Source organism: Lutjanus erythropterus, chromosome 3, assembly GCF_056507025.1.
Source record: "Lutjanus erythropterus isolate fLutEry1 chromosome 3, fLutEry1.hap2, whole genome shotgun sequence".
In the NCBI taxonomy this organism is placed as follows: Eukaryota; Metazoa; Chordata; class Actinopteri; order Lutjaniformes; family Lutjanidae; genus Lutjanus; species Lutjanus erythropterus.
The window spans coordinates 783,406-802,207 of NC_139319.1; the positions used below are offsets into that span (position 1 = coordinate 783,406).

The 18,802-nt window shown below is 42.7% G+C and overlaps 1 protein-coding gene across 2 annotated transcripts in view; it reads right to left on the minus strand.

The window, feature by feature from the left end:
- Positions 1-17,419, minus strand: part of jag1a (jagged canonical Notch ligand 1a) — a 37,915-nt gene extending 20,496 nt beyond the window's left edge. For both annotated transcript variants that reach the window (XM_084714553.1, XM_084714552.1), the window contains exons 1-5: positions 17,095-17,419; positions 13,490-13,792; positions 5,790-5,847; positions 1,068-1,325; positions 1-48 (exon numbers count right to left, since the gene is read on the minus strand). The exon at positions 1-48 is cut by the window's left edge and continues 13 nt beyond it. In XM_084714553.1, coding sequence (XP_084570679.1) covers positions 1-48; positions 1,068-1,325; positions 5,790-5,847; positions 13,490-13,792; positions 17,095-17,157 — 730 coding nt within the window. In that variant the 5' untranslated portion in view covers positions 17,158-17,419. The remainder of the gene's footprint in view (positions 49-1,067; positions 1,326-5,789; positions 5,848-13,489; positions 13,793-17,094) is intronic.
- Positions 17,420-18,802: the final 1,383 nt, after the last annotated feature.

Consider the following 18,802-nt stretch of genomic DNA (forward strand, 5'->3'; position numbering starts at 1 on the left):
GAACTTTACAGGAACCGTGTTGTGTGCTGCAGCCCTGTCTGCAGATCGCTGCACAGAGACAGAGACACACAGAGAGACAGAGACACACAGAGAGACAGAGACACACAGAGACAGAGACAGAGACACACAGAGACAGAAACACACAGAGACAGAGACAGAGACACACAGAGACAGAGACAGAGACACACAGAGACAGAGACACACAGAGACAGAGACACACAGAGACACACAGAGAGACAGAGACACACAGAGACACACAGAGAGACAGAGACACACAGAGACACACAGAGAGACAGAGACACACAGAGACAGAGACACACAGAGAGACAGAGACACACAGAGACAGAAACACACAGAGACACACAGAGACAGAGACAGGGACACACAGAGACAGAGATACACAGAGACAGAGACACACAGAGACAGAGACACACAGAGAGACAGAGACACACAGAGACAGAGACAGAGACACACAGAGACACACAGAGAGACAGAGACACACAGAGACAGAGACAGAGACACACAGAGACAGAGACACACAGAGACACACAGAGACAGAGACACACAGAGACAGAGACAGAGACACACAGAGACAGAGACACACAGAGAGACAGAGACACACAGAGACAGAGACAGAGACACACAGAGACAGAGACACACAGAGACACACAGAGACACACAGAGAGACAGAGACACACAGAGACAGAGACAGAGACACACAGAGACACACAGAGAGACAGAGACAGAGACAGAGACACACAGAGACACACAGAGACACACAGAGACACAAACATACATCAAAATCAGAATCAGGTATTTTGTCAAGTAGTTGATGTTGTGATACAAAACAGTAATCAAAGTAATTAAACAAATATAAAAAAGATAAAATATGTACAAAAACAAAGAGAGATGAAACAAGTTAGTAAATATATAAAAGTAAATATGAAATAAAGTGACTCTCTCATGTTGTGTTTACTGAACAGACAGAATCTCCAGTATTTTTCTTTCATTTAAAACAAACACTAGCATTAGTGCTAACAAACATGACTGAAACCCTCTGAACTCACCGGTGTTGCAGTCCGGACCGGACCAGCCCTCCAGACACGTCTTGTTGCCGTTGTGGTCGCACTCGTAGTGTCCGAAGAAGTCGTCTCGCGGGCGGCAGAACTTGTTGCAGCCGAAGCCGTAGTAATGCTCGTCGCAGCTCAGGCGGACCTGGAAGTGGAACTGGGCCACGGGGCCGTTGTGCTTCAGGCTCTGCCACTGCCGGCTGGGGTTGATCATCCCCGAGTGGACGGCCTTCTCGATCACCGCCCCGCCGACACCTGGAAACACAACGGTCTGGATCAAAACCACGTTTGGTTGTGTGTCTGCGGCCGCTTCAGAGAAAGAAACCCTCCAGCTGGTAGAAAAAGGAAGTTAGCCTGCAATGCTAACTTTGGTAAATCACTGGTTCCCAACCCTTTTCCTGAAGGGACTCTTATTTTCTATCACTGGGTAACTTAATGACTCCTGACTGAGAGACGTGTTTTATGGACATTTCATGATGTGACAGCTGAGTAAACTTGGTACGTCTGTAGTCCTTCTAAATCAAAGACAAAAACTAAAAAAAAAAAATAAGTAAAATAAAATGTCTGCTCACTACGACGACGCTGTGAAATGAAAACATGGAACATTTTGTCGACTCTGTAAGACGTCATTATAATAAAAAAATTAAATCATTTAAAGGTTTAATAGCCAAGAGTTTCATCTTTTAAAATATAATTTCCAGCATAACTGAGATAACTAATCTTCACAAAATGCTAGCTAGTTTTTTATGTCTTCTTTTTGCTAACATAAGCTAATGTCCTGTTAGCATTAGCTAACTTACGATGTGACTCAGTATGTCGCTTGTGCAAAGAAGGAAAAAGTTGACAAAGGTACCAAACTGGCTGCTATTGGAGCACACAGCAAAAAGGGGCGGAGCATAGGAAGGGTTATTAACCTAAATAATGAACACAATAAACGACAGGAAGTTTGTGTAAAAAAATATTAATATATATTTAGTTTAAGGCTTATATCTTATACAAATCAGACAAACTTTGAATGAATTAAATGCTCAGACTTTAGTCCACTGTTTATATTTTTTGTAAAGTTTCCTTACACCCATTATAGTCACGAAGGCTTCATGACCCCCCTGTGAAGGTTTGGCGACCCCTGGTGGGGGTCAGGACCCAAGTTGGCGTAAATGACTAGAACAATCACTTCGCTGTCAGCTATTACATCAGTCACCAACTATTGTGATTGATTAAAGGCTCTGAGGAATTTTTTTGAAGAAAAAAAAAACAAGAAGAAAAAGCTTCTTAAATGTGAATATTCTCTGGTTTCTTTTCTCCTCTCTGACACTAAACTGAATATTGTTGTGGACAAAATGAGACATTTGAGGACGTCATCTTGGACTTTGGGAAACATTGATCAACATTTTTCACTATTTTGTGACATTTTATAGACTAAAAAACTTTTGATTTATTGAGAAAATAAGTGACATACTAAGCGAGGCTCCGGGACAAACTGACTGAGGACTCAGCTGGTGTGTTTGAGGACAGCAGGTGGTTGGAGCTGCTGGAATATTCCAGGAGAGTCTGAAAATGCTGAGCTGCTCTGTGGTATTTCACCGCCGGGGTGGAAAGTGTGGTCGGGCTGAGGTGACGGCGTCTGTTTAACCGACAGGCAGCTGGACTGAAAGAGCTGAAGACAAACTCAGCGTGAATCCAGAAACCTGCGAACAGGTAACACCGCCGGCCTGAGAGCAAACTGTGACACTTCACATCACCGTGGAGAATTAAAAAAAAAAAAAAAAAAAAAGAGGTGCTAAAAATGTCACGGAGGCAGCAGATCTGAAAAATAGTTAACCTCACAAAAGGCTGGATCTGTTCTGTGCAGGAGATTTGAACAAATATTCAAAGCTGGCACTTTATCGATGAATACCGCCTGAGCTGTCGAGCCAGCGCTGGTCTGAGAGCTGTCGAGCCAGCGCTGGTCTGAGAGCTGTCGAGCCAGCGCTGGTCTGAGAGCTGTCGAGCCAGCGCTGGTCTGAGAGCTGTCGAGCCAGCGCTGGTCTGAGAGCTGTCGAGCCAGACCAAAGAAAAACCTGAGGTTCTCCACGTGTTCCTGAAGGGACAGTCCATTTTATAACTGATTTACTGCCATCATCATTACTGGAGCATAAATACAGACATTTTTATTTCAGACAGCAGCAGAGAGACGCAACAAAAGTCCTTCATGGTCCACATCTGGACGATACAACGAGATCTTGTCTTGTTCTTTTTTTTTGACCAATAAAAAAACAAATTCCCATAAGATTATATATTATACAGTTATACAGGACATATAGCACCATAATGGTATTTAAGTCGACAACATAAGAGCAAACCCACAGGCCTGTGTCTTGACTGCTCAGTGGTCTTTTCACACAGTTTGGACGTCTCATTCCAGACAGATGTGCCGCCACAACTCGTCATGTACCAGAGTAAACAGATTCAGCTCTCTGCAGGCTATTATTACTGTAATCTGTAATTTAGTCCCTGAACACTGACCCTTCTCAGTTCCTTCCTTCCATCAGCTGTTTGGACGGCACACTGCTCACCCTGTGGTCAGGCTTCATCACCACATCGTCAGTGTTCTTTATGTTTAAATAAGATAAAATTGTAAGAAATCACATCCGTTTTGCTGCTGCTGAGGTCATTTATTTTGACCAGGTCCTCGTCTCAGATGTCTCACAGAAATAAACAGGGACGTTCCTGAAGACGTCATCTGGATGGCAGCATGTGTCCCTCCAAAACCTGTATGAACCCTTCAGCATTAATGGGGCCTTGACAGATGTGACAGTTACCCATGATGCCATGGGCACTAACACACCCCCAGACCATCACAGCTGCTGTCTTTGAACTTTGTGCTACAGGGGACATCTGTACAGGAAGTGACCGCTCTGAATTTTTAGTTTGTGTCGTGTTCAGAAGGGAAGCTGAGGTTTTTGAAATGTTGTCTTTTCTCCTCAGACGTGGTGCAAACTAAAGTTTTACCTGTAGATTTATTGATCTGACTGTAAAAGCAAAGGCAGAACTCAGTTTCTTTAAACTTCAATACTTTAAAAACACTAAACTTTTAAGTATTTTATTTGATCTGTTTTTCAACCATGCCAGTCATTAAGAACGAATTCTGAAAGGCCATCAAAAAGTTAAAAAACAGCAACACACACAGAATGACATGTGACAATCATGATGTAAACAGAGTGGCGTCTAAAACACGACATCAGGTCACACAGCAACCAAACAAGAGCAGCACATGAAGGGAGTAAGAAAATATTCATACACTCCACTATCACACTGTTACGTTTAATGATACTCTATCGATTCTCAAAAACTCTTGTTGAACCCGGTTCTAAAATACAAATACGTTAATTATAACTATAATTAACTCTAGTTTGTAATTATAATTAATTATAGTTTAAGTAGCAACTGAAAGATAAATCCACACCGTGTACGTAACCCACAGGAACAGGATGCCGGTGGTGATTACGGGCCTCGTGTGTTGGACACTTAGCTTGCTGATGTTAAACTGAGCGGGTCAATATTTGTTCTGTCCTCATTTGTCTCGACAGCAGCTTCAGATTCAACCTTTCAGCTCCGTTTGTCTGCAGAACGTTTCTGAACAAACCCTCCAAATCTCACACTGAGCTCACGTTCTAACTTCACTTTCTGGTTCTAAGTTTGGATTAAAACTCGAATGAACCACCCGCGTCCGCCCGCGCCCGCCCGCCCGCCCGCACCGAAGCCCACCTGGTCTGAGGTCAGCCGACTTCACACCGGGCCTATAATGGTTCCCTGTAGGACGCCAAATACAGCACCGAGCCAACACTCTCGCTCCGAACGCCTCGCTGACCGCTGGGTGATAAACAGACTAAAGCTGGCAGCTTCACTCTCTCCTCACACACTCTTTACTACCAGTTTTCTGAATGGGACCCATCCAGGGCAAGTAAACACATCCACAGACTGGGGGGGGGGGGGGGGGGGGGGGCTTACTTTACTTTATCACTGCAGTTAACAAGAGCAGGAAGTCCAGAAGACTGTGAGGGACAGAAAGACGAATAATCGTTTTCTACATGTTGGAAAATGTAAATTTTAATGGATACTAGAGCTGCAACTAACGATTATTTTCACTGTCAGCTGTTTGGTCCATAAAATGTCAAACAAGTTGCGAAAAGTGTTGATCAGTGTTTCCTAATGTCCAACATGACGTCCTCAAATGTCTCGTTTTGTCCACAACTCAAAGATATTAGGTTTACTGTCAGAGACGAGGAAAGAAACCAGAAAATATTCATATTTAAGAAACTGAAATCAGAGAAATTAGACTTTTTATCCTTTAAAAAAGTACTCAAATGATTGATTATCAAAATAGTTGGTAATTAATATAATAATGGATTAATAATTGATCAATTGTTGCGGCGCTGATGGCCACATTTAATATTTACCAGCAAAGTAAATCCCAACTTCATCTGTTGCCTTTTCTTTCAGAAATCAAATGTTTGTGATCAAGTTTGTTATTATTGTTCAGACATTGAATTAATTCATCTTTAAATCTTTATTCACTCTCTTTGTGGTTTTGTGTTTTTCTATTCCAGTGAAGTGCATGATGCAGGTCAAAGGTCACGTTTGTTTCAGGAGGAGGGAAACGAAGGACAGCAGAGGCAGAGCGACCGCAGGCTGAATGATGGTGATGATGATGATGATGATGATGATGATGATACTCACTGCCCGTTGAAGAGTCGTTGTTGAAGTCCAAGGCCTCCACGATCAACGTGTATGACCTCTGCACACAGACGGAGAGAACATGAGTCAATGCAAAGCTTCAGAAATAATCCATCATTTGTTTCATCAGCAGGAAAAACAACACATCTGAGGTTCCACTTTCAAAAAGTGAACTGAGGTTTTAATAAATCTGATATGATACGAGATTCTCTTTAGTGAAGTAAAGAAATAAGCAACCTACAGTTTCCACTGTCAAATTCAAGCACTTTTCAAGGATCTTTAAGGTGCATTTTCAAGGATTTCCAGCACCTTACAGCTGTGACATATTCATATTCATAAACACAGAAAGACTGTTTCACTTCTTCATCACATTAAATCAGATGTTACTGAGCTCTTTATGTTCCAGGATGGATTCTACAGCAGGACGACAAAAGGAAAAGTTTCTTCTACAGCTGCAACAGTTAGTCGATTAATTGATTAGTTATCAATTATCACATTAACTGCCAGGTTAATGTAAGAGTTGATTCATCGTATTGAGGAAAAAGTCTAATCTCTCTGATTTCAGCTTCTTAAATGAATATGTTCTGGTTTCTTTCCTCGTCTCTGACAGTAAACTGATGATGTTTGAGTTGTGGACAAAACGAGACATTTGAGGACGTCATGTTGGACTCTGAGGAACACTGATCCACATTTTCACCATTTTCTGACATTTTAAGGATCAAACAACTAATCAATAGATCAGGAATATGATTGAGAGATTGATTAAAGTAAAGTTCTTGCAACATCAAGCAGTTTTCTGACATTTTATCTAAAATCTGAGCACGTTTCAAACCTTGAAAACATTAAAAAGTGTTTTCATGGATTTACAGCAGCTGGATGAACCCTGTGGATGTTGTTTACATTCAATCCAGTTTCATTTGCTAAAATTTGATTTGAAATGACTCAGTTCCATCAGATAAATATAAGAAACTGCTCAGTTTAGAATAAACAGTAAAATCATCTCACTTCTATAAACATTTTGACCCAAAATAAAACTGAAACATTTCTGACTGACTGCAGACGTTAACATGAAGAAACGCTGCAACAAACTTTATAAGAAAATACAATTATTTCTTACTGACTCCTGAAATATTTAGAGATCAAATGAAGCTTTTTATTGAAAACCGCTGGAAACAAAAGCTTTTACAGACGGATCCACAGCGCTGTGTGTGTGTGTGTGTGTGTGTGTGTGTGTGTGTGTGTGTGTGTGTGTGTGTGTGTGTGTGTGTGTGTGTGTGTGTGTGTGTGTGTGTCCCATTATTTCAGCTCCACTTTGAAACTCTTTGTCTCTCTTAAGGCCACTGTCGCTCTCACCGCTATCAAATGACAGACACACCAGAGCCTGACTGTGTGTGTGTGTGTGTGTGTGTGTGTATGTGTGTGTGTGTGTGTGTGTGTGTGTGTGTGTGTGTGTGTGTGTGTGTGTGTGTGTGTGTGTGTGTGTTGTGGTTTCAGTCTCTCTCTCTCTCTCTAACATTCACACCATCCAAACTCAGAGCTCAACGGCAACAAGACGCCATCAGGACCAAAACGTCTCACATTAAAGGGACAGTTCACCTCAAATCAATAACATATATTGATTATTTATCCATCCTGACAGTTGTGTTGTGAGTTGCAGAGTTTTCTCTGCTCACAGTAATGTGTTACACAGTTTTTTTACATCAGCATTTTCATTTTCATCTAAAACATTTCATTATTCTGTGACTTTTGAAGAAACTTTACCAGACAGAAGTTTTCTTCTGTCTGTAGGTGAGAAACTTCTGCAGCTCCATGATACTTCAGTTAAAAATGGCAGATTTACACATCAGCCATATATTTTCTATAACATTTCAATGAACTGTTTGGTCCTAATGGATGCTGTTATTTTAATGTTTAAAACAAATTTATTAGTAATTTTCAATATAAAAAAGGTGATGCAGTGATTTATCAATACTTTTTTTGATAATATCGATATCTACGGTGATATGAGAATGTTACACGTCTCGTGTCTAAATCACAGCAGAGACGATCTCCTCCTGCTCACATGAGTGAGGAGATCTCAGCACGAACACACGACCTCCATCCAAACCGCTGTGGGAAAACAGAACCACAGAGCCAAGCGAGTCAGACGGGAAACACTCGACACCCCGTGACGTGACTCGACGGTTTCCTGGTTCTCTGCAGCGTCGGTGTCATATCAGACTCTTCAAATTAAAATAAACTTATAAAACTTAAGATTGATCTAAATGTGCCTGAACTTCAACCTCGGTGGTCTGACATCATCATCCTGTCCACGTTTATCAAACCCCGCTGATGTTGGCGTAGATCCACAGCAGCTAGATAAACCGTCTCCGACCAGCACTCAGCTCTGCAGGAAACCGCGCTCCGTCTACAGATTAGTGGTTAGTGCGGCTGTGATGTCAGGTTATCGAGCGCTCAGAGCTGCTGACAGGATTATTGGACCATAATGAACCATAACAAACATCAGTCTCTCATCCAGCAGGGTTCCTCTGTTCTCTGATGTTCATACAGAACGATCCACGCCACACAGAACAGTTCCCCTCATACAGCTGCCACTGTGAGGCAGATAAAAATAACGTGTCTGAGCTGCTGGTTTGTTTCCAACCTGTTTGATCATCTGACCGCAACAAACAATCATTTTCATATTAATCAGTCCGTTTTAAAATGACAGAATATTGTGAAAAATATTGATCAGTGTTTCCAAAGTCCAAGACGACGTCCTCAAATGTCGATCAATTAATCAGTTTGAGTCCAGAGATTTCAAAAATAGGCACAAAAATGTTAGCGCCTATTTTTCAACTGACCAGTTTGTGACAGGATTAATGAATCAATTAATGGAGAAAATAACTGACAGATTCTCAGATTAAATCCTGAACATGCCTCATCATTCATGAAGAGTTCCTGAAAATCAATCTGCTTCATGTTTTCTTCTCTTGCTAACAGGAATTAGAAACAGGATGAGAATAAATGAGATGAAGAGAAGTAAACGAGGCCTGCTGGTTGGTCCTCAGCGGCTCCACACAGAGCGAGTCACGTCTCCAGTGTACCACAGAGCTGTTTACTCCAACGCCACATAACTGTCACTAATGCAGAACCGAGCTGAGGCGCTGACGCTGGGACCGAAACCCTCTGAACAGCTCTTACAACATCCTTGCGTCACCTCGCTGGCTGAAACGGGATCTGGGCGTCGGGCTGATGCCTCCTGACCCGGGAGGAAAAATAAACGTGTTGCCCACCAAACACGGTGGGTGGCACCTCCAGACATGTTAGCAGCTAATTGGATTCTGAGAGCAGGAACCAGAACCTGACAGCTGGTTTACCGCCAACAGGTTCCACTCACGTCCTGCCAAAACATCCAGCGGCACTCGTCTGCAGGCCGATGGTGATTTCCCATCATTCCCTGTGACTTTGATTGTTTGACCGAGGAGGTGGAACTGCTTTCTCTGGCTGCAGACTCATCGTGAGAAAACAGAGTGTGAGCGTGCAGAGCCAGGGAGGAGGAGGAGGAGGAGGAGGAGGAGGAGGAGGAGGAGGAGGAGGGAGGAGAGAGGAGGAGGAGAGAGGAGAGAGGAGGGAGGAGAGAGGAGGGAGGAGGAGGGAGGAGGGAGGAGAGAGGAGGAGGGAGGAGAGAGGAGAGAGGAGAGAGGAGAGAGGAGGAGAGAGGAGAGAGGAGAGAGGAGAGAGGAGGGAGGAGGGAGGAGGAGGGAGGAGGAGGAGGAGGAGGAGAGAGGAGAGAGGAGGAGGAGAGAGGAGAGAGGAGGGAGGAGAGAGGAGAGAGGAGGGAGGAGAGAGGAGGGAGGAGGAGGGAGGAGGGAGGAGAGAGGAGAGAGGAGAGAGGAGGAGGAGAGAGGAGGAGGAGGAGGAGAGAGGAGGGAGGAGAGAGGAGGGAGGAGGGAGGAGGGAGGAGGGAGGAGGAGGAGGAGGAGAGAGGAGGAGGGAGGAGAGAGGAGAGAGGAGAGGGGAGAGAGGAGAGAGGAGAGGGGAGAGAGGAGAGAGGAGAGAGGAGAGAGGAGAGAGGAGAGAAGAGGGGGGGAGAGAGGAGAGAGGAGGAGGGAGGAGAGAGGAGAGGGGAGAGAGGAGAGAGGAGAGGGGAGAGAGGAGAGAGGAGAGAGGAGAGAGGAGAGAGGAGGAGGGAGGAGAGAGGAGAGAGGAGAGGGGAGAGAGGAGAGAGGAGAGGGGAGAGAGGAGAGAGGAGAGAGGAGAGAGGAGAGAGGAGAGAGGAGAGAGGAGAGAGGAGAGAAGAGGGGGGGAGAGAGGAGAGAGGACAGAGGAGAGAGGAGGAGGAGGAGAGAGGAGGAGGAGAGAGGAGAGAGGAGGAGGAGGAAGGTGGAGAGCTTTTTTATTTTTGATGCTTTGATCACAGCAGGATGATTTATTGTCATTAGAGAGTAGAGACAGACGTCTGCAGGACAAACATGATGTCAAACTCTACTGTCTCTTGAAGAATTCACTGAAAATCACTTCCAGGTTTCAGGATCACTTCAGGATCTTTCTCAGAGTCCAAGGCGACGTCTTTAAGATGCATTTTCTGTCCAACTGACAGTCAAAAACTAAGGATGGTCAATAATACCAATCAGTATCAGCTGATATTAGCTGATACCTACCAACTATATTAATATCTGATATGACAGATCACATCAAATCATTTAATCTGAATTCTTAGACAAAAAGAAGCTCAAGTATATTTGTGAGAAAACACTCTGAGCTCTGCTGTAACGGATCAATAAAGTCCCTCCGTCCATCTGATCCGTCTCTGATGAACTGAAGTGGAAAAAATAAATGAGGAGTTCTTTGTTTCTGTTGTCATGGTGACGTCAGGTAGATCTGGAACATGAAATCATCCGTCTAACTGCAGGTTATATGAACTTCTGTTAAATAAAATGGGAAATTATCAGTTATCATCATCGGATGAATAAAAAGTTCATGTTGTGCATCGCAGTCAAAACCTTTGGTTATTTTTTACCATCACTTTGCTTCTTATCTTCTCATTAAAACAGTATTTGTAACTGTATTTGAATTCAAACCAGATTTTTGCAACTCTGAAATAAAACTTTTACATCTTAATAGCAGATAAAAACTACTGGATAGAATTGAGACAATTTTGCAAATAATCCCAGCAGTTTTCTGTTGGATTTCCTTCCTTCCAGGCAGCATTTGGTTTTATTTCTATTAAAACTCGACGCGCAGAGACTTTAGAGCTCATCCATCACCCTCTCATTCAGTCGTCAGTCGCTGTTGACGGAGTCTCATCATCACTGTGGCGTGACGGAGATGAAAGTGGGACTGCTTGAGGTTTGGACACGATGATAAAAATGACAAAGATCAAACTAACATGATGTTCGGTTTGATGAGTCACCAGAGGAGAGAAAACGAGAGGAAACATCAGCAGCTTCATGTGGGAACCACAGGAACAGAGAAAAGGAAGACGAGGAGGAGGGAAGGAAAGGAAACGAGGATGGGAAAATAGTCCAAGAGCGACTGGATGTTTCCAGCGACTCTGGTCATCAGATATGTCCATGTTTGGTTGACTAGCGGAGCCACATCTGGGCTCGTCTGAGCCTGGCACCGGGAAAAAAACACATCCCAGCAGGCCTTTCTGCTGCCTCTCACCCCATAATTCAGTGGGGCAGTTATCGGTCGGAAAAATGCCGACAGCCTGATCTTCACTCTTTTTTTTCTTTGTAAAAATCTTAATTGCATCTGTAAGAAGAAGCTGAAGCGGTCTGGACATGGACTGAAGAGGACAGACAGACAGAAGTGGACAGATGGACAAATCTGTCATCCTCTGGTTTGGCATTCAAGACTCTAAGTGTCAATAAAAAGTGTCTGAGGCGCCGCCATGCTGGTCGAAAGCCTTTTTATTATTCAGGCTTTGATCTTTCCTTGTTGTTAATTTTGGATGCTGCTGGCCTCCGTACACAGAATCTGCAGAACCGCTGAGCCTGAACAGGCTGGACGTTTCCTTCACCCTCGAGTGTCAAACAAGACTTTCATCGATCCTTGAATTGAGCAGGATATATGATATCATATATTTTGATATCAGCTGCCACTGTTGGGGTCGGTGTGCAGATGTTTGATACAGCTGCAACTTAATAATGAACCCTCGAAAGGTTTTTATGTTTAAAGAAGGAGGAGGAAGATCTGAAGATCTGATGTTAAAGATCAAAGTGAGCACTGATACTACAGGTACTGAGCGTCATCACATGATCAAGACCCCAGATAAGAACCCTGCACTACAAATCCAGAAGAACTTGTCACCATATCAACACAAAAAATCATCAAGAACCCACATATCAACACTAAAAACAGTTCAGAAAACAAATCGTCAGCAGCTGAATGAGGTGCTGCTGCTGCTGGACTGATGATGGAGGAGATGCTGGTGCTGCTGCTAAAGACTGAGAATGAAAGAAGGAGGGGGTGTCGGGCAAAACGCTGCAGGTTTGGTGCAACTTTACACATCCTGAGCCGCCATCACAGCACAGGAAACATGAGTGATGCAAACAGAGGCAGTTTGAGTCGGTCCTGCCAGCGCAGACTGAGGAGACAAAAAACAACAACAACAGAAACCTCATCCTGCCCGACGACCACGGCGGCTTCATTTAACATGCCAGTTACCAGGGTCAACAGCAGGAATGTCCCGCAGCCGGCAGAGCAGAGCCACCAACAACGGGCCTTTATCCCCCGCCACGCTGGAAGGTCAGGAGAGACGACTACGACAACAACGCAGGACAGGAGGAAGAAGAAACGCTCGCCGTTCTCACCCCGAGGCTCGTCCTCGTTTCTCGTTTCCAGGCAGGAAACCGCAGCAGCCACTGATGAGCACAAGAAACCTCAGCCAGTGTCTGCTGAGCTCCGCACACATCTGGACTCGAACCAGGTCGACCCCGAGGCCGATCACAGCGAGAAACTGAGCCGCTCCAGATCTGCCGCTCGCGCTCACCGCAAAAATAAACAGGATGTAGAAATGAAAAGTCTCTGAGGAGCTCATAATTATCAGTCCAACCCTGCACCAGTCAGTCCCAACTATTAGACAGTAACTGATGATTATTACTTAGAAGACAAACTCATGACTCAGCATCTCATAATAACAGTTTACAGACTAAACATGAGATCAAAAGGTGTAATTATCAAATTAAATTAGAGTTTTGTAGGTTTATCCATGTATCTCGTATCAATATAAATGTTACATAAAAATTATAAAACCATCAAAAAACCTCAACAAAAGATTTACAGGAAAAAGTTTGAAGAAGTCGTCTCTCTTCTTATTACCTTTATTAACCTTTATTAACCTTTATTAACCTTTATTCAGGGTTAATAAATGTCATGATATCAGATCAGTGCATTGACTGACACTAAATCCATCTGTGCTTCAGGCCTTTCCAACAACTGCTGCAACCATTTACCAATTCATTGATTACTCTAGGAAGGAAATTAGCCAACAATTCTGATAATTGATTAGTTGTTTCTTTTATAGATGAAAAACATTTATCATGAAAATAATAATCAACAAGGAAAATCAATAGATGCAGCCCTGAGTGTCTGTATCAGAGAAACCCTGTCTGTGAACATCAGAACAAAACCAAGAACTTATTTTAACTTCCTGATTCAGATCTTTACTCCAGCAGTGAACATCTGGCTGAAGAAGCCACTGATGATGAACTCACCGGCCACGCGAAGCTGAACGGCAGCACGATCCTGGCTTTGTCGCTCTTGCCGCTGCGTAAAGAAAAGGTATTCCCCCCGAGCACAGGCGTGGCGGCGATGCCGAAGCTGCAGGGCCCGGCCGAGGAAACCTTCAGCTGGTACTCCTTCAGACACACGCGGAAGTAGGTGTCGCATTCGTCCGCCGTGCACCGCCGATCCGCCGCGTCCCGGGATCCGTCACAGCAGGCGCCGGTCTGCAGGTGCCCGTTAACGTTCTGCATCGACAAGATCTGGAGCTCAAAGTGTCCCGAAGCTGAGGAGACCTGCAGAGAGGGTGGACAGGTGAGTTCACAGCAGGTAGACCGAGAAGATTCAACATCAACAAGGTTACAGATCCTGAATCAGTGGCACTGGTCACACATCAAGTCTAGAGCTGCGACCATGTTGTGAGTCGCTCGATAAGCTCATGTCCAACCAAATCCTCACTGGTCAGACAACAGAAAGATTTCTAGCAGACCTGGACGGGACACAGCTGCTCAGCCTTGCAGGTAACTTTTCCCAGTGGTCACTGGTGGTATTGCAGCGAAACGTTTCTCACCAGCTGAGAAAACATTTTCTCCTGTAGGCCACCTTTATAAAAGAAACGTAATAAAACTGCTGACAGGACACCTTGAACTGCATGAACTCTTTATTAGAAAGTTTTGATTCATGTGGTTTTTATATTTGTAAAACTTTCCTCGAGATGATTTAAAAATCTCTGAGCCGAGCAGGAAGTTGCGGCCAGGAAGAAGTCAGGGAAACACCACTGCACATATTCAGTGGGCCGTATAACCAGGAAGTAAACCCAGAAGCAAGAAAACTTTTTTGGCTTATGCCCCAGATGAGCAGCTCTGATTGGACTGGATGGACGCCATCTTTGTTTTCACTCTCTAGTTCTTTATAATAAATCCATGTGTGACACAGGCTGTCGGACTTCTGCTGTAAGACTGAGGGACAGTTCAGAGAAACTGTGTGAAGGTTAAACCTCATTTAAAGCAGCTAAATAACGACAGAGGTTTGCTGGATGATGGAACAGTTTTTTTTTAATGTAGTAACTTTGATCAACACCATTTAGGCTGCAGGTAGAGTCACTCAGTGGACTGTGGCCGATTCAACCAATCAGGAGATAATGTACAGTCTTTTTTTTCCCATTGACAAATCAAACAAAAGGGATGAGCTGATATGATATTTAGCATCACAATCTAAGCCCTTTTGGGGTTTTTTTTTGCCTCTCCCTGCACCGTGTTTCATTATTCTTTCCTTTTCTTACCTTTTATGTGTGTTTTAATCATGCAAAACTAAACTAAACTAAACTAAACTAAAACTATCATGTCAAATACTGACCCAAATCACTGGACTGGATAACAGGGGAGAAAAAGTTAAATCAGATATGATCCATTAGCCTGAAATCATGTAAATGATCCACTAAACTTTGAGAGTCATGCTGTAACAGTAGATAGAACGAGTGACACCTGACAGGATGTCAGCTGTGTCGACTTATTTTAAACTCAGTGAAGGAAAAAGTTGTGCTGATCAAAACTAAAAGGATGCAGCAGTGTTGTCATGTAGTGGACTGATCGTTGCAGCTTTTTAATTGGCTGTGGTTTAAAAAGGTGCAAAAAAACCCAAATGTATTTACAGTGTCAATATCAGACACAAAAAAGTGGTATCGAGTCATTCCTAAATTTCAGTCGACCGAGACTTTCTTTGGTTGATTTCAGCTTTTCCCTAATAAAAGGTCAGTTTTTATTGATTTAGTCTGATTTCACCTCAGCAGGCCATGGTCACTCAGACTTAACAAAACTCCTCCGGAGACACAGCGGACGTCACACAGCTGTTTTCACAGGCTGAATAACTGAGTGAGACGTTTTCTTATGTCTTCACGAGACATTCAAAATGTCTTCTGCATCACTTTAGACACAATAACCCAAAATCCAGCCTGAAATCTCTGGAAACTCTGAGATCTCCACTAGAATTTTAAATAAAGTTGTGCAAGTTTGAACAAAGTTTGGACATAAAACAAGAATCTGTGAAGACAGCAGACATGAAGATAGACAGGAAGTTCATCTACAATAATAATGATAATCACTTAATGAATCAATCAATCAGGTGTGTCAAATATTTGCAGCCTGCAGCTTCTTCAATGTGAGGATTTACTGTTCATCATGTAAATCTGCGTCTTCTGTCGTAGAAATGTTTAAAGATCAAATCTGAACCAGCGACAGGACGGACTAACTTCACAAAGTTCAGCTTCTGCAGGAACCAGTCCAACATGTTCTTTCTTATTCTACGAGTCCCTGCAGGATCTGATTCACTCACACAGAAAACTGATTATAATGAAACAAAAACAAGACTGACTGTGATTAACACGAGCATCTTCAGTACAAACACACAAAAACCCACAACACGGCCCACGTGATCCAGAGCTGAACAAAATCAGAAGGACTTTACATCCCTGTGGAACAAGAGTCACGTTAAAATGACTTATTCATGCACACAACTGGAAATATTAACTAACGGGGCTTTAAATTAATTTAATTTAAGTCTTAAGTTAGAGTTCAAACCTCTGAGTCAGTGACTGAATCCTAAAGTCACTTATTCTAACACACTTCACATCTGTGTGGAGTTTTTTTAACGTTTCAGGTTCAGTATAATAATTAACTTCCAGGACTGATGATGAGGAACATTTAAAGAATGTAAATTAACTATTTCATCTGTTATAAGTTTTTTTTTCATACACTTTTAATCAGATTATCAATAAGAATAATGAAAGAAAGTCTTAGAGTTAATAAAGGTTTGAGTTCAGTCTTTAAAAAATGATTTACAAAACAAAACAATAAAGTTATGAAGCAAATTCAAACCAAACCTTTTTATTTTGGGGTTTGGTTGGTTTGTTTTGTTATTTTTTGTTAATTCAGTTTTAATATATGTAAATATTTTGCTCTATTTGTGTTTTATTATTTATATTTGTTTATTATTATTTAAAAATATCAGTGAACAGTTCATGTTCCAGCCCTGATATCACTTTGAACAGTAAAGTGTTGCAGAAAATGTTTGTTTATTCATATATTTTATTTTCTGTAAGGTTATTGGTCGATATACTGATATCAGAATATTATATCGGTATCGGCCCCCAAAATCCAGTATCAGTCGGCCCCTGGTCAGCAGGAACTTAGACCAGTTCTCTGTCCAAACTGAACAACTTTCAAAATAAAAGACCTCAGGAATGTGTCGGCTCGTCCAGATTCCTGCAGTCAGTGTCAGAAAAACCACCTGATGATTTTATCTTTAACATTTACTGAACTTCATGTTTCATCTGATCAAACTCAGTTTCTACACGCACATTTAAATATAAATCATATAATCATATAGGATATAAAACATTATAATTTGGGAAAGTTTCAGAAAACTTGACATCTTCTCTCAGACTTTGTGGAAAACCAAAGTGAGCGCTGATTCGTGAAGATGTTGAATAAATCTGTATAATTTCATCCAGAACATGAGAGACAGACTTGTTCCGTGTTTCTTCCGGCTTCAGTTTCAAAGGAACTTAAATGACAGAAACGTCAGCGGGACTCTGGTGTACCTGGATGCGGGCAGAGAGCAGCAGGAGCAGCAGGAGGAGGACGGAGCTCCGGGTGAGGGTCATGCCGGCGGCGGGCTGCTGCCTGGCGGCTGTCGGGGCTCAGTGATAGTCGGTGCGACCCTCGGCTCCGGGTTTACACCCCTCCGAATGAGACATGCACGAGCGAACACGGAGCTGCAGCGGATTTTCTCCCCGAAACAAACGTCCAGTAAAAAGTCCCGCAGAGGTCCGTCCTGCACCGACTCCTTTTGTCTGCTATTGTCCGGGTTTCTTTTCTTATCTCCCGCTGAGCGCTGCCTTCACACCGCCTGCCTGCAGCTGCAGCTCAGACTGCACTTTGATGGTCGACCCCGGAGGAGGCTGGGTAATATCAACCCGCGGGGGGCGGGGCCTGTACGAGAGCCACGCCCCCTGCTGCATGTTAATGAGCAGCGGTTTGTTTACAGTCAGTTGACACGGAGGTGCAGAAGTTCCTTCACACATGGAGGCTAAAACCCCCAGAACTGACATGAGAGGATGATGATGATAGAAACAGACGAAGAAGAAAGTAAAGTCCTGCTGAAGGTCACCGTTTCATTTCTTATTCAAGTTCTGCATTTATTTCTGCAGTTTTCTCAGTGGTGTTGAAGTCCTGCTGCAGCTGGTACGGAGGCTCTGAAAGGTCAAACAGCAACATTTTACTGAAACAAAATATATTTTTTAAAATGAAAAAATCCATAATGTACAGTGCGAGTGTCAGGGCCGCGCGCTAGAGGAAAAATGAGAGGAGGATGTTTTTCTTTTTTAATTTTGCATTTCAAGAATAAATTCAAAATGCTGGAAATAAAGTCAAATATTCAGTTTTAGTGCAAGACATTAAAAATTACTTTTTTTTAAAGTTTTCCATTTCAAGAATGAAGTATAAAGTCAATAGTATTTCAACATTTCTGATATTTCATCTTAATCTAACCATTTTTCCTTTTTTTAATTCTCAAAATACAAAATAAAAAACTTTTGAACATTGCAACTTTGTTTTTGACAGTTTGACTTCATATTCTCGACATTATGACTTTATTTTAAACACTTTGATTTTGTTCGAGAGCCACGCCCCCTGCTGCATGTTAATGAGCAGCGGTTTGTTTACAGTCAGTTGACACGGAGGTGCAGAAGTTCCTTCACACATGGAGGCTAAAACCCCCAGAACTGACATGAGAGGATGATGATAATAGAAACAGACGAAGAAGAAAGTAAAGTCCTGCTGAAGGTCACCGTTTCATTTCTTATTCAAGTTCTGCATTTATTTCTGCAGTTTTCTCAGTGGTGTTGAAGTCCTGCTGCAGCTGGTGACATTTTTTAAAATGAAAAAATCCACAATGTACAGTACGAGTGTCAGGGCCGCGCACTAGAGGAAAAATGAGAGGAGGAAAAGTTAAATCATTTTGCATTTTGAGAATAAATTCAAAATGTTGGAAATGAAGTCAAATATTCAGCATCAGTGCATACAGACATAAAAATAAAGCAATTCTTAGTTTCCATGTTTGTTTGTCCGTGTGTTTCCAAGTTTTTATTCTCAGCACTTACATTATCCTCAAAACAGAAACAAAAACTTCTGAGCGCAGCAACTTTACTCTTGATATTTCAACTTTATTCTCAACATTTTAACTTTATTCCAGTTGCTCAGTATGACTTTATTCTCAGTATTTCAACTTCACTCTCAGCTGGAGGAGCC